We start from the raw sequence: 15,559 nt of genomic DNA, 5'->3' as shown, positions 1-15,559 counted from the left end.
CATATTCGGATGCTTTGGAAGGTTCTCTACAACTTTCCCGAAGATAGTATGTTGCTAGCTTGCCCCTGAAAAAAGATACAGCGAATCGGAATTTTGAACAAAAAAACACGTTTTAGACGAGTTTTGAACACGCTGTATCTTTTTTTAGGATCAAGTTAGCACCATACTCTCTTCGGGAAAGTTGTAGAGCACCTTTTAGAGCATCCGAATATGAATCTTGTTTTAGTACAGCGTGAAATGTGAATTTTATATGTATCAAAATCCAAAAAATGGGTTTTTCCAAACAAATTCCCATAGAAAGCTGTGCACGCTAAATTTGAACAACTTAATTTTACCATACAAACATATTACACCCAAATGAGGCAACTTGGACTCCTTTTTGTGTAATTTAGACACATTTGGGGCGATGAACGAACATTTGAATTGTTGGTTTGAAGTTGTTATTAAAGTACTGCATTGTTCTATTTCGACGTCGTCGTGCTATCTTGTCGCACCCGCCATTTTGACGTTCAGAGAAAAACGCGTTTTAATGTTTGACCTTGAATATTCAAAAACGAGAGCACGCAATGTAAACAATAACAAACACGTTTTGTTTGGCTGACAATTCTGTGCATTGTCCCAAAGTTTTGTTGAAGTTGGTTGCTGAAGTCCCGAGTTATAATTACAAATGTTTACGATAGTCTAGCTTGTACGTGCGACAAACGTGTTCTAACCTGAAATCCCTTTGGCCTTTTGTCGCACTTACATCAATTTTCATGGAGTGACAAGATAGCACGACAAGATTGAAACTACTTTCATATGTAAAGTGACAAAAATGCACGGAGTTTTTTCGGTTTTTATTGAATATCTCAGGATTGAAATCAAATTTTGAGGATCTGTGAAGGTCAAAAGGTGAGGCATTGTGAGCTGCACAAAATGGCGTTCTTAACTCAATTTGGCCCAAAATGCACGTACGACAAGTTAGCACGATGGCGACGATTTGGTTCAAGAACAGATGTTTGAAATCAGTTTCTGCTATGAAATTTTATATTCTTTGCAAAGTTAACAATATTTTAATTTCGAAGTATGACAATACATTAATCAAACGATTGAATAATCAAATTGTGTTGAACGATTCGATTCTGTATAAGCCACATGTTTAATTTTGAGATTAAGAACAACAATTTGGGTTTATCAAACCAAACATCCAATAGAATTCAAAAACAGGCGAATTAAACAAGAAAAGATCCATTTTACAGTTCCAGTTGAGTAACCCCTCAAAGTTAAATTTTATTCTGATTCTACCCCATTCAATACAAATTTGTTAATAAATAACGTAATTAGAGTCTATTTTATCACAAAAAGTGTTATGATCCGATATTAAACTAATTGGACATGGATAATACTTTACCAACTCACACGAAATCGGGAAAAGTCTCCCCGACCCCTTTCCGATTTGCGTGAAACTTTGTCCTATGGGGTAACTTTTGTCCCTAATCACGAATCTGAGGTCCATTTTTTGATATCTCGTGACGGAGGAGCGGAACGACCCCTTTCATTTTTGAACATGCGAAAAAAGAGGTGTTTCTCAATAATTTGCAGCATGAAATGGTTATGAGATCAAAATTGGTGTCAAAGGGATTTTTATGTAAAATTGAACGCCCGATTTGATAGCATACTCAAAATTCCGAAAAAAAAAACGTATTTTTGATTGAAAAAAACAGTAGTGTTTTTTTACTCAACTGTAAAAAAAATACGAACATGTCATTTTAAGGAAAATTTAATATACTATTCGAATCTACATTAACTCAGAAAGGTCATTTTTTCAATTACAATAATTTTGATATATAAACATAAGGGATTTGCTTAAACACATCACGAGATATCGCGATTTTACAAAAACAAGTTTTGAAAAAGTTACTTTTTGCGTTTCTCTTTGTTTCGTCGTCCGTGTCTGTCGCGGGTGACCATGAACGGCCACGATTAACGACGACCAACCTTTTCAAAAAAAAAAAAAATCGTAGAATAGCGATAACTCGTGATGTTTATTAGCAAACCCCTCATGTTTTTATGTATTTTTTTGTAATTATCTCCTCTACAACTTTATTCTTAGAAAAAACACGAAATCTTAAAATTTAAAATTTTGTTCTAAATTTAAAAATAACCCTTTTGTGTTAATGTAGATTCGAAAAGTACATTACATTTTCCTTAAAATAACATGATCCTATTTTTTTAACAGTTGACTAACGAAAAATTGCAGAGTTAAAAAAATAGTGTTTTTTTTTCAATCAAAAATACGTTTTTTTCTCGAAATTTTGAGTATGCTATCAAACCGGGCGTCTAATTTTACACAAAAGTCCCTTTGGTACCAAATTTCTATCTCATCACCGTTTCAGGCTGCAAATTATTGTAAAACACCTCTTTTTCGCATGTTAAAAAATAAAGGGGTCGTACCGCCTCTCTGTCATGAGGGATTACGTGATCAAGGACAAAAGTTACCCCTTAGGACAAAGTTTCACGCAAATCGAAAAGGGGTCGGGGCAACTGCTGTGCGATGAAGGCAGTATGAAATAAATTGTTCGCTCTACAGCACTGATTCCCAAACTATTTTTACCCAGGCCCCACCTTCGATAAGTTATTCGTGGGGCACATTCGGGCTTACCGCCATGTCAGAGATACCCACTTTGGGAAATACTGTTCTACAGCATTACCGTGGCGTTCTCGATTGCGAGATTCCTACTCGAAACTAGGTGTACGAAGGCTTGATTGTTGGGGCAATTGCAAACCTCTTTTTGCACCTAAGCTTCCATCCTCCCCGGGATTCGAACCTTTGGATTGTGAGTCCAACTGCCTACAGACGATTCGTCGAGAAAGGACTCATGGAGACGATTCCTTCACCTGGACTGAGCTAACGACCTAACCTCTAGGTTGGACCGGGCCAACATTTACTTCCCCATCCGACGGAAGGCGTGATCAGACAATCCTCGTCTTGAAAATTTTCCTCAGATAATATTTTTTTAAATTTATATTTCTAGATTTTTTGTTAACTGGACCTGTAAGCAAAGGAATGCCCTATGTTTATAGGTATTTTCGAAAACATTTATAGATTTATCTTTTAATGCTGAAAAATGTAACGACTTTGCAGATATACTGTCCTTGTCAGTTGCCCTTCAACTCGTCACCCAAAACAGGCTGCTTCCCTTACGCAACACTGCAGTAGAATCCATCAAGTGAACATGCTAAAATCTAATTTACACCTTTTCAAGGCGTTATTTTTTTTGCACCACCCACCACACTTCCGATCAGATTTTGAATGTCAAGTCGTAAATAGCTACTCCTCGTTGTTCGCCAAACGTTAACGTGCTTAATTTCAGTTCCAAAATTAGACTTTTAGACACATGGCAAAAGTGATGATTTGTTTACACCTTCCCACTTAAACAGTCCCACTTTCGAGATTAGCTTCCCCTTTGGCACATTCTTCAACTGCCACGAAGTGGCCATTCCCGGGGTATGTTTTCCTTCGCCGAAGCATGTCCTCCTCGACTACTAGCGAATTCCTTCGCCTTGTCGACTGCTCGTTCATTCACTTTGGCTTGGAAGTCTGAGGTTGCACAGTTCGAAATCTAGAAAAAAAGTAATAAGAGTTATTTGGTTGAAAAAGTAAAACTACATTTTTCCCATCGTAAGACTTATTTTTTTGTGAAAATATATGTGAAATTTTTTTACAGTTTATTTTCAAGACTTGAAGCAGAAGTCCAACGACGGAAGTGAACCGTGGGGTAAAAAAAAGCTATCTGACCAGGGGCACTAAATTTTCGCAGGAGAAGGGTCCTCTTTCCCTTGTCCCAGGCGGGCTATTGTTGGAGCAATAAATCTATAATTAACCGAGGGTTCTTTGTAAACAAAAACTGCTGGACAGACTGCCACTAGCCTGGGCAACAAGCTAGTGGCACCGTACGTACACACAAAAAAATATTTCTGATTGTTACATCATTTATGATGTAACACTTTTGCACGTCATCAAACATTTAAATTCAAATGCAATTTGATTTAAATTTGCAACAAATTATACGTAAAAACATGATTTTACGTGTGATTTAACCGTTTACATCGAATCTCAAGTTCACATCAACTGAGTTTACATGTGATTCATTTTTTCCGTGTCGAGTAAATTCACATATTTTTTTTCTGTGTAGTTGAGGACTGTTTGGATGGAGTAGGGATGAGGAAAATTAAGTGGGCTTTTCCAAGTGAAAGGGGTGAATTCTGGAAACCTTAGTTAAGTTAGCATTGCTTTATGATGAGCTAAATTTGAAAACATTGAAATTATTATCCAAAACTTGTTGCCTTAAAATGAAATGAGAAGGTGCCGTCATATTGACTCCATGACTCGCACTACACGGAGAAAAAAGAGTTCCCAAAATCGTGAACAAGCGTTCTTGAAAATGGGAACCACGAACAAAGTGTTCAAATCCCATTAAACGATTTCCAAAAACGTACCATGGCATTCGAACATTTTTTTCTTGGTTCCCATTTTCATGAACGCTTGTTCGCGATTTTGGGAAGTCTTTTTTCTCCGTGTAAAAATCAAAACTTATTACAGTAGTTGTTCGGTAACTGGGCGTTGTTTAACTGTTCTGCTTTTTAATTGGGCGCTCGATAACTGGGCCGTAGCCCACTTAAAAAGCAGACAAAACTCAAAAAATCAAAACAAACTGAAATCACCGAGGGGTTACTGGATGCAAAAATCACGTTCAATAAATAAAAAAACTTTTTTCAAACTTTTATGTAATTTCAATTCAATTAATGAAATATGAAAAGTAAGCATTGTAAATAAATTTGATTAACTTTTATTTTTTATTTAATCAATCAATCAAATCAATCAAATTAGTCGTTTATTTTGAGTTTAACAATTCGTGTGCACTTAAGGTCTCAATGAACTTGCGTTCCTCTAAAAAACCTCTTTGCAGTAACGATTAGTTACAAGTACTGTTTACATTATCTAAGATTACACTAACATGTCACTACAATACATATTAAAAACGTTACAAGTATCTAGCTAGGTTGGCACGGATGAAAAATTTCACTTTTGTTTAAATTTAAGAAGTTGATCACTTGTTTTTAAATCACCGGGTAAATTATTGTACATTCTTGGTCCGTTGCAGCAAAATCTTCTCCTCCCTAATTCCGTCCTAAAGCGGGGAACGACTAAACGTTCTTGGATTCTCATCCCACGTTGGTGATTCAGCATGCGGATTTCGAAGTTATGATGGATGTCTTTCAGTTTAACCATGCGATGCGTTAGTATAGTTGTTTGGAGTTCGTGGAGAGCAGCAATAGGTAGAGCATTGTGAAGAGTTGAATTGTAAAGTTCGAGTGTAGGGAACAGGAAAGGCAGCTTCAGGATCGCTTTCAGGCACCGGTTTTGCTGGATCTGGACTGTCTTCAGATGTGACGCACATGCTGAGCCCCAGATGGATACTCCAAATTGGTACCGGCTATGCACAAACGAATAGTAAACTTTCATCAGCACGTGTCGCGGAAGAAAGTGAGAAAGCTTCCTGAACATTCCACAAAGTGGCGCATTAGACTTGACCAGGTTTTCAATATGGATTTTCCAAGTAAGCGTTGAGTCCAAGTGTATCCCAAGGTATTTGAAGGTTTCGACCTCGTCAATACAGCAGCCCTTCACTTCTACATTCGGGTGAGGTGATATTGTCATGCGGCTTCCTCGGAAAAACATTATTTTAGTTTTCTTCGCATTTAGTGATAGTAGATTATTCTCCAAGAAGGCGTTGATCTTGGCCAAGTCATCAGTCATGTCGGATACCATTTCTAGTACGCCACCGTTGCGATAAGTCACAACAGTATCATCCGCAAACAACCTGGGCCGACCGTGGAGCTTTAGCCTGGCCATGTCGTTGATGTATATTAGGAAAAGTAACGGTCCAACATTGCTTCCTTGCGGGACTCCGCAGTTGATACAACGTTCGGGGCTGAAAGTTCCGTTTACACTAACCTTTGTCGACGATTGCACAGGTAGCTTCGAAGAAGATCATTCACCAGACCACGAACACCGTACGAGTTGAGCTTATCCAGAAGAAGCTCATGATCGATCGTATCGAAAGCTTTGGCTAAGTCAAGGAAAATTGATCCAGCAACTTTTTGCTTCTGATCAATCACCTCAGAGATATCATTCACAAGATCTAGAACAGCAACTTCAGTACAGGAACCTTTCCGGAAGCCGTACTGCATCTCGTAGAAAAACTTATGTTTGCTCAGGAACTTGGTCAGCCGTGACGACAACAGGGTTTCGAAGATTTTGTTCATTGATGGCAGGACAGATATAGGACGGTAATTACTCATCTGTGTAGGATCACCCCCCTTGAAGATAGGGTGAACAATCGCCTCCTTGAGATGTTCTGGATAGGTACCACTCGTCACAGAGTCGTTGAAAGTTGAAGCTAAGATCTTGGAGAGCTGTTCAGAGTGTTGTTTTAGTGCTGTTACTGGAAACCCATCATGGCCAACAGCTTTACTCGGGTCTAGAGTCTTGATTACACGTGCAATCTCCTCGGGTGCGGCAGGGAACAGGAAGAAAGACCCACCCATTCGAGGTAAAGTCTTGATCGTGTTGAACTCGTTGATATTCCGCGTAGACGTCAATTGTTCAGCGAGTTTTGCTCCGATTGTCGTGAAATAGTCGTTAAAGTGAGTTGCAACCATGGTTGGCTCAGCTACCTCGCTTTCGTTGACCTTCAAAACGACAGCATCCTGCTTCGAGTTCTTACCCAAAACTTCGTTGATCCTCTTCCAAAGAAGTTTGGCGTTATTGGTGTTGACGAGTTTTGAATGAAAGTCGCGTTTCGCTTTTCTTTTGGCTGCAGCAAGTAACTTGTTTGCACGATCAAGCAGCTCGCGCAGGTGGGGGTTTTGGCGGTCGGCTTTCCAGTTTTGCAGGGCATTGTCCCTCACTTGGATCAGCACCCAAACGTCCAACGTAAACCAGGGACAGTCACCCTTTTTGAGTTTAGCTTCAACTGTGACGACGGTAGTATGGGCATGCTTAATCTCCCTGTAGACATTAGCAATTGTAGCTAGCCGCAGGTTAGGTTCCATAACTTCCCACTGAGTGTTTTGGAGAAATTGCTCAAATTCACACTTTACAGAACTGTAGTCGGTCTTCGGTTTAGTCAAGGTAACGCGGTGTGGAAGTTTAGGTGGAGATTTGAACTGCGTCAGGATATAGCTGTGGTCACTCAAATCGCAGTCGATCGTGTAGTTGTGAGTATGATCAGCATCGTCTGTTCTCGCGATAACGTGGTCAAGAATGTTGTTGCTCAGCGGGCGAGTTGTAACGGTATTTGTCACGCACATGTTGTATGAAGCAAGCACGTTGAGGTACTCCAGAACATCATTTTCAGCTGGTTTATTCACGGCGACATTGATGTCTCCTAGGATGAACGTAGGGCACATCGGATCAGTCGTTGCAAGAATGCCTTCAACGAAAGCAAGCAGTCGGGGAAGATCATTATCCGGCGGACGATAGACACCGTGAATGGTGCACGTTTTATGCTTAAGCTTGATCGACATCTCGATGTGGTGATACCCGTCGTGCGAGATATTTTTCTTGATAGTGTAGTCCATACCGTCGCGTATGAACATTGCAAGTCCTCCTGAAGACTGGTTACGACAGGAATGAACACTGCTAAACCCAGCGATGTTGTAATATTGACATCTCTCCTGTTTCAACATAGTTTCTCCAACTACTATTACGTCAACGTTGGTTCTCAGCGATTCAACGAAGGAAGTAAAGCAGTCCAGTTTTTCTAGGTTATTTATCCCACGAATGTTGATTTGCAGCAGCGTCAGAAGTTGGTTTCCAGTGGCAAACATAGGTAGATTGGGGGTTTCAACTTTGGTGTTTTGTGAGGTTAAATTGTACATTGGTCCTTGTTAACAATGTTACGACATACGATACGGTTTGCTGCACTCATGAAGTTGAGATTAGCTTCCGAAGATCGGCGTTAGTCCTGAGCTTGATAGGCTTAGAAGAGCTGTTTGCTTTCACCAGAATTTCCCCGTGCATACCTGGCCAGACGTATTGAAGCCCAATACTCTTCTGCTTGCTTCTCACCTCTTTTAGTATTTTCATTGCTAGTGGGGATAGCTCGTTCCTTATGGCCACATTTCCGGTGTTGTTGGGGATATTTTTGAAGATCGATGATGCAGGGAGTTTCCCGTAGCGTATCTTTGCTTCCACGAAAGCAGTCTTTGTTTCTGGGTGGTCGAATATGATTTTGATGGGAGGGCAGGGCTGACCGTTCATCGACTTCATTCTTGCACACGACACGACATGCTTCAGGAGGGGGTGGCAGTTCATGGTGATGCCAACTTTCTCGACTGTAGCTTCAACGTTTTCGTTAGGAATGTTCGGTACTCCTGAAACTATTACGTGCGATGCAAGGAGCGACTTTTGATGCGAATCAGCAGCGGTCTCTTGATCGTCAACGCGTGTTTGTAGAGTTTTAGTTTGAGCTTGAAGGTTTTCCAGAGCATTTCTTAGTACAGCATTTTCTCGGCGTAATGCTTTAAATTCGTCGCAGAGAACAGTAAACTTTGCAACGAAATCATCGAAGGTCGAGGAGATGAACTGCTGGCTCTCAGTAATGCTGGAGGTAATTGTTTTCATTTCGTTCTGGACGATCTCGGCGATTTCCGGTAGTGCTGTACTCAGTCGTGTATCACCCATTTTCAACTCGTTTGGACGCTTAGGAGCAAGTTGAAGTTTTTCCACGCGAGCAGTGCTCACCAATAGATGGCGCTAATTTTTGGACACAAAGGCGTGTGTGTGTAGTGCGTATGGGTTCAAGACACATTCAAGCTGCTCAGACACGATACTCACACCTTGTCACGTTGCTACAGCGGTGTTGTTCAGCCTCTTGGATCGACGTTGGTTAGAAGAGTTCCCCGTTGTATACATACAGAACGAGCTTCTCGATGTGACAGCTCTGATTTGAAGCGAGATGGCAGATGCGCAGCTGGACAGGGCGTACCGGGGGGATGAATGAAAGACGACAAGGCAGCACGATCTTTATTTACATCCAACTTGGTTACATGAGGTTACATCCAATTTTCGATTGCACTGATTATACCAAAGTTGTTATCAACGATTGCTCAGCACAGCTTTACCTGCAGACTCAACGTGCAGCAGCAGCACGGAGATCGCTGTTTCCAGGAGGGACTCGTTTACCTCTGGATGATAGAACAGCAGCAGGAATAGCGGTGGCAGGAGCTTTTAATCTGACCTAGTGGCGAGCTAGGTGAGGCGTATTTTGACGGTGGATTTTAGACCAACTGTGGCCGGGAGCAGCAGACCGGCAGCATCAGCGGATGAGGACTCGGTGGGGGAGGCGATTTGCACAGGTAGAGCAACAGTACTAACGATCGGACACACGTTAAAACGTATTTTTTACGGAACTGGTTTGTAAACAAGCACTTGGGTCGATTTCAAGATGGCCAATCTTGAATCACGTAAATATTTTGCATCGGTGGTCCCCACGTTATTTTTCGTTCAGCCCAGTTAGCGAGCAGCATTCGGTGACTGGGCTACGTTCTCAGCCCAGTTACCGAACAAGTACTGTAAAACTAATGTAGAAAGATAAGTTCAAACATTTCGAGTGTTTTTTACCTTTTTTAATTTAAAATTAACATCAAATTGTTTGAATTATCGGTTAATTTATCAAAAATTTATGAAAATACCTATTATATTATATTTTAAAAAATAACGGAAATAAAATTTAAGGATTTATCGATCTTTTGACTAAAGTTATTGCTTTTTGTAACTAATTCTTAGAAAAAAAATATTTCGAAGAGGTCTTCTATAATTCTCGAGACCAACCCTGCTACCTTCATATTCCAATATAAACAATGATATGGATTAACAAACAAACAACTCAGGCAGGCAAAACATTGCTTAACACTTTGCTGCAAGCATGACCACCCACACTCACAGCCATATAGGCTAATCCAGAGCAAAGAAAGTCGCGCGTTTCGACCGTCATACGAGGCTACGTTGAAATTGCTCAACATGACTACAAGTGGGCTACAAACCGTCATCCCGATACGGTACCTTCGCGGTACCGGATGAAAATTGTCAGCCAGCTTGACAAGGTGGAAAAAATGCAGTCCCGCCGAGGACTTTCCCTTTCTTGCTTCCTTCCGAGTTATGCCCGCCTTATACGGGGAACGGGACCTGGACGATGACTTGGGGAAAGTCTTGGGAAAAAATGACCAGCTCTTCTTCAGCTTTTTTTGATTTCGCTCGACGACTTGTTCTTGGAGTTCTTGAACCGGGGGGGGGGTTCAACCAGCTGAATCGGTGACCGTCGAGCACAGTTACGGTGAGGTCGCGAATTGGTACTGACGCGTGTTGAAGACATCCTGGGTGAAGATGATTTTGGAGGTTGTGTAACGCAGAGTTGCAGCCCATCGGTAGTGATCAACCCATCAACGCCCCACCCATTCCGGATTGGATTTCGTCATTGAATTGCCCAAATGCGACGACGTTGGGGAATCGTGCTAGACGTGGATGAAGTAAAATAGTGCCGCTCATTTCAGCTGAAGTTTGAACTCTTCATTATGTTGGTTCTAATATCTGTCTTTTTCTTGTCAAATCCCTCCCCGAAACCCTTGAATTCTGCCTTCCCTGTTAAGGCCACGACCAACAATGGTGACACGGCACTGCACCTGGCCGCCCGACGGAAAGACGTCGAGATGGCCCGGATCCTGGTCGATTACGGTGCCAATGTGGATCTCCAGAACGGCGACGGACAGACGGCGCTGCATATAGCGGCGGCCGAAGGCGACGAGGCGATGGTCAAGTACTTCTACACCGTGCGTGCGTCCGCGTCCATAATCGATAATCAAGGTGAGGTTCGAGTGGTGTTTGTGTCCTAGGTTAGTACGAAACTTGGCCCTCTTTGCAGATCGAACCCCGATGCATCTCGCGGCGGAGAACGGTCACGCGTCAATCATCGAAATCCTAGCGGACAAATTCCGCGCCAGCATCTACGAGCGTACAAAGGACGGAAGTACGCTGATGCACATCGCTTCGTTGAACGGCCACGCCGAGTGCGCGACGACGCTGTTCAAGAAGGGCGTCTACCTGCACATGCCGAACAAGGGAGGCGCCCGGTCGATCCACACCGCGGCCAAGTACGGCCACGTGGGCATCATCAGCACCCTGCTGAACAAGGGCGAGCGGGTGGACGTGCCCACCAATGTGAGTGGCGTCGCATCGCATGTAGAGCCGCTAATTCTGACATCTCTTCGCCTCTAGGATAACTACACTGCCCTCCACATAGCTGTTCAATCCGCCAAGCCGGCGGTCGTCGAGACGTTGTTGGGGTTTGGTGCCGAGGTGCACGTCCGAGGAGGCAAGCTGCGCGAAACGCCCCTGCACATTGCGGCCCGCGTCAAGGACGGAGACCGGTGCGCGCTGATGTTGCTCAAGTCCGGTGCCGGGGCGAACAAGACGACGGACGACGGGCAGACGCCGGTGCACGTGGCGGCCAAGTACGGGAACGTGCTGACGATGGACCAACTGCTGGAGGATAACGGCGATCCGTTGGTCAAGTCGAAAGTAAGAAAGCGTGGGGTTGCGCGGTAGACGGTCGGTGTAGAGGCACACACTTCCACAGAATTTTTGGTTTGTATCGTAGAGATCTGCACCTCGTAGCGCACTTCTCGTGGGTTGATCGTGTATGGGGAGAGGGTTGGGAGGGGGGCTTTGCTGAAGATTGAAATGATCCAGTGAGGTTGTTTTTTTTTCACCCCTACAGATTGGTGAGACTCCACTGCACCTGGGTACGCGGAACTGTCATCCGGAGATTGTGCGACATCTGATAGACTTTGTGCTGGAGAAGCATGGCAAGGAGGTTCTGCGCAACTATCTGAACTTTACGAACGAAGACGGGGCGACGGCGATGCACTACGCGTGTCAGATCACAAAGGACCAGGTGAAGACGCCGAACGCGGACCGAGAAATCGTGAAGATGCTGCTGGAGAACGGTGCCGACGTGACACTGTCGACGAGGTCCACCCTGGAAACATGTTTTCACGTGGTGTCCGTGGTTGGCAACAACGATGTCCTGTCGGAGATGATAGCCCACCTTTCGACTACGGATATCCAGAAAGCGATGAATCGGCAGTCATCGGTTGGGTGGACAGCGTTGTTGATCGCGTGTAACCGAGGTCATATGGATCTGGTCAATACACTGCTGGCCAACCACGCTAGGGTGGATGTGTTCGATAACGAGGGACGCTCGGCGTTGCACCTGGCCGCGGAGCACGGCTACCTACAAGTCTGTGATGCACTCATTACCAATAAGGCGTTTATTAATTCTAAATCACGTAACGGCCGAACGGCGCTCCATCTGGCCGCGATGAACGGGTACACGGAGCTGGTCAAGTTCCTCATTCGAGATCACGCCGCCGTCGTAGACATTCTGACGCTGCGAAAGCAAACCCCACTTCATTTGGCCGCGGCCAGTGGCCAGATGAACGTATGTAAACTACTTCTAGAACTTGGTGCCAATATCGACGCGACGGATGACGTTGGCCAGAAGCCGATACACGTGGCCGCCCAAAACAATTACTCCGAAGTTGCCAAATTATTCCTCCAGCAGCACCCGAACTTGGTGATGGCCACCAGCAAGGACGGCAATACCTGCGCCCACATTGCCGCGATGCAGGGCTCCGTCAAGGTGATAGAGGAGCTGATGAAATTCGATCGGAACGGTGTCATCTCCACGAGAAACAAGCTGACCGACTCGACGCCCCTTCAACTTGCTGCCGAGGGTGGCCACGCCGACGTCGTGAAGGTCCTTGTCCGTGCCGGGGGATCCTGTACCGACGAAAACAAGTCAGGCTTCACCGCCGTCCACATGGCGGCAAAAAACGGCCACGGCCAGGTGCTGGAGGTGATGCGGAGCACTAATTCGCTAAGGGTGTCCAGTAAAAAATTGGGTTTAACGCCGTTGCACGTTGCCGCTTACTACGGTCAGGCCGACACCGTGAGAGAGCTGCTCATAAACGTTCCCGCAACGGTTAAATCTGATTCTCCATCTGGCACATCATTAGTACCCGAATTAGGGAACGAGTCCGGGCTGACTCCGCTGCATCTGGCGGCGTACTCCGGCAACGAGAACGTCGTCCGATTGCTGCTCAACTCCGCCGGTGTTCAGGTCGACGCTGCGACGACCGAAAACGTGAGTATGCGGTTCAAGTTGTCGCCTCTGGCCTTGATATCTCTTCTTACCTAATATGTCACTAACGATCTTTGCGCTCTCACCCAGGGTTACAATCCCCTGCATTTAGCATGCTTCGGTGGCCACGTGCCAATTGTGGGCCTGCTGCTGAGTCGATCGGCCGAACTGCTGCACAGCGTGGACCGGCACGGTAAGACCGGCCTTCACATCGCTGCTATGCACGGCCATTACCAGATGGTGGAGGTGCTGCTCGGCCAGGGTTCGGAGATCAACGCCTCCGACAAGAACGGCTGGACGCCGCTGCACTGCACTGCCAAAGCCGGCCATCTGGATGTCGTGAAGCTGCTGGTGGAAGCCGGCGGTTCGCCCAAGTCCGAAACCAACTACGGCTGTGCGCCGATCTGGTTCGCGGCAGCCGAGGGCCACAACGACGTGCTCCGCTATCTGATGCACCGGGAGCACGACACCTACGCACTCATGGAGGACAAACGGTTCGTGTACAATCTGATGATCGTGTCGAAAAATCACAACAACAAGCCGATCGAGGAGTTTGTTCTGGTTTCACCCGCCCCCGTCGATACTGCCGCAAAGTTGTCAAACATTTTTATAGTATTATCCACTAAGGTAAGCTTGCATGAACTCTCCAAAATTACTCTCCAGCTTCTGTAGAACAACTTAGTAACTATAACCTTAATCCTCACGAAACCAACCTGAAAACCCCACACCTTTGCCTTGATCGTGCTCCTCGCGCACACCCCTGAAAACAAAACAAACAAAAAAACAGGAAAAGGAACGAGCCAAAGATCTGATCTCTGCGGGCAAGCAGTGCGAAACGATGGCTACCGAGCTGCTGGCGCTGGCCGCAGGTGCAGACTCGGCAGGTCGTATTCTAACTGCCACAGATCGGCGCAACATGGAGTTCCTGGACGTGCTGATCGAGAACGAGCAGAAGGAGGTGATTGCCCACACGGTGGTCCAAAGATATCTGCAGGTAAAACATAGGTAATCTTATGCCATGTGCCAAAACCCAAGCCCCAAGCCCCTCTGAAAAAAAAACGCATGTTACACACCAACACACAAATGACACAAACACATTGTTGCTCACGATCAACACCAAGTCCATCCGATACTCTGCCGACACTGGGGACGACATTCCGGTGGTCCGGGTTGTCACAACAAACTCATACACACAAACACCTCACCGTCGAGCCCTCGCATTGGATGGAAGGAATGAACGAACTGCATGTTACCAAGATTTGCAAAATTAAACTATTTCAAGAAGATGAAGCCCCAAATTAAGTTGAAGGTGCAGTTACTACGGTTTAGCTTTGTCGCACAATTCCCCCCATTTGGAAGCTAAACTGTTGTACTGTATTGTTTGTAAAAAATGTCATCAGGAAAAATGTCCCATCTTCGACGGATTCCAACCGGACGTGATGCAATCTGTATCTTGTTGGAAAACGGCGAGATGGTTGCACCACGTCACTACATCTTCGTGGAAAACATGCTGTAAATACAATCAAATTTTAATCTAAGATCTGATATCAATGCATCCATAAACTCAACACAAAACACAGTTTTACACAAACATGCACCATGAGAAACAAGCATCACTAGTTTAATCATATCCCACAGTTAGGAATCATCAAAAGACACAAAAGGTTTGTTTCAGAAAATGTTGCCATTTTTTCGTCCACATTTTAGAGCATCGGATTTAAAAAGAGATTCATCAAAATTCGTGATAATAGCTCTCGGTAAAAAGGTAGATAGCAAAGTTGTCCGAAAAAAATCAGTGGCGTTCTGAGTTATTTCAGCTTAATATAAAAAAATATACAACTTAATTCATTTCTTGTTTTTAAATTATTACGAGAATAAACTCTCTACACAGAAAAAAAATCAATTCCCGTAATCGCGAACTGTGTGAGAACTACGAAGGAATTTATTCATGAGTATGGTGCATTTGCACTAAAAATGTGAATATAAAAATGTAAATATATTCAATTTCGTGAATTGATATATTTTCTGTTTAACAAAAAAAATATTAAATATCGTGTATGAAAAATACTCTAAAAATCCAGAGATTTTTTGAAAAGGACCAATAAACATATGAAACACAATAGCTTATAGCTTAAGTTATAGGACCTTGTCAACAAAAAAAAACTCTAGAAATATACTTGCTTATGACCAGTGTTGGTATTCTCGCGCTCTCGCGAGAAAAGTCCTCTCTCTCTCTCTCGAGTTCTCGCCGCGAGTCTCGAGTTGCCGAGAGAAACTCACCGATTGCCCGTGCTCTCCTCCGCTCACGAACG

General features: G+C 44.2%; 1 protein-coding gene across 1 annotated transcript in view; it reads left to right on the top strand.

Moving 5' to 3' along the window:
- Positions 1-15,559, top strand: part of LOC6031275 (serine/threonine-protein phosphatase 6 regulatory ankyrin repeat subunit B) — a 105,582-nt gene that overhangs the window by 70,780 nt on the left and 19,243 nt on the right. The window contains 6 exon segments of the mRNA XM_038252714.1: positions 10,696-10,909; positions 10,968-11,263; positions 11,321-11,623; positions 11,823-13,250; positions 13,338-13,874; positions 14,035-14,241. Of these exon segments, the coding sequence (XP_038108642.1) occupies positions 10,696-10,909; positions 10,968-11,263; positions 11,321-11,623; positions 11,823-13,250; positions 13,338-13,874; positions 14,035-14,241 (2,985 nt within the window).

Source organism: Culex quinquefasciatus, chromosome 2 (genome assembly GCF_015732765.1).
Source record: "Culex quinquefasciatus strain JHB chromosome 2, VPISU_Cqui_1.0_pri_paternal, whole genome shotgun sequence".
Taxonomy (NCBI): Eukaryota; Metazoa; Arthropoda; class Insecta; order Diptera; family Culicidae; genus Culex; species Culex quinquefasciatus.
Note: the sequence above shows the minus strand (reverse complement) of the source record. Positions and strands in the feature narration are given on the sequence as shown.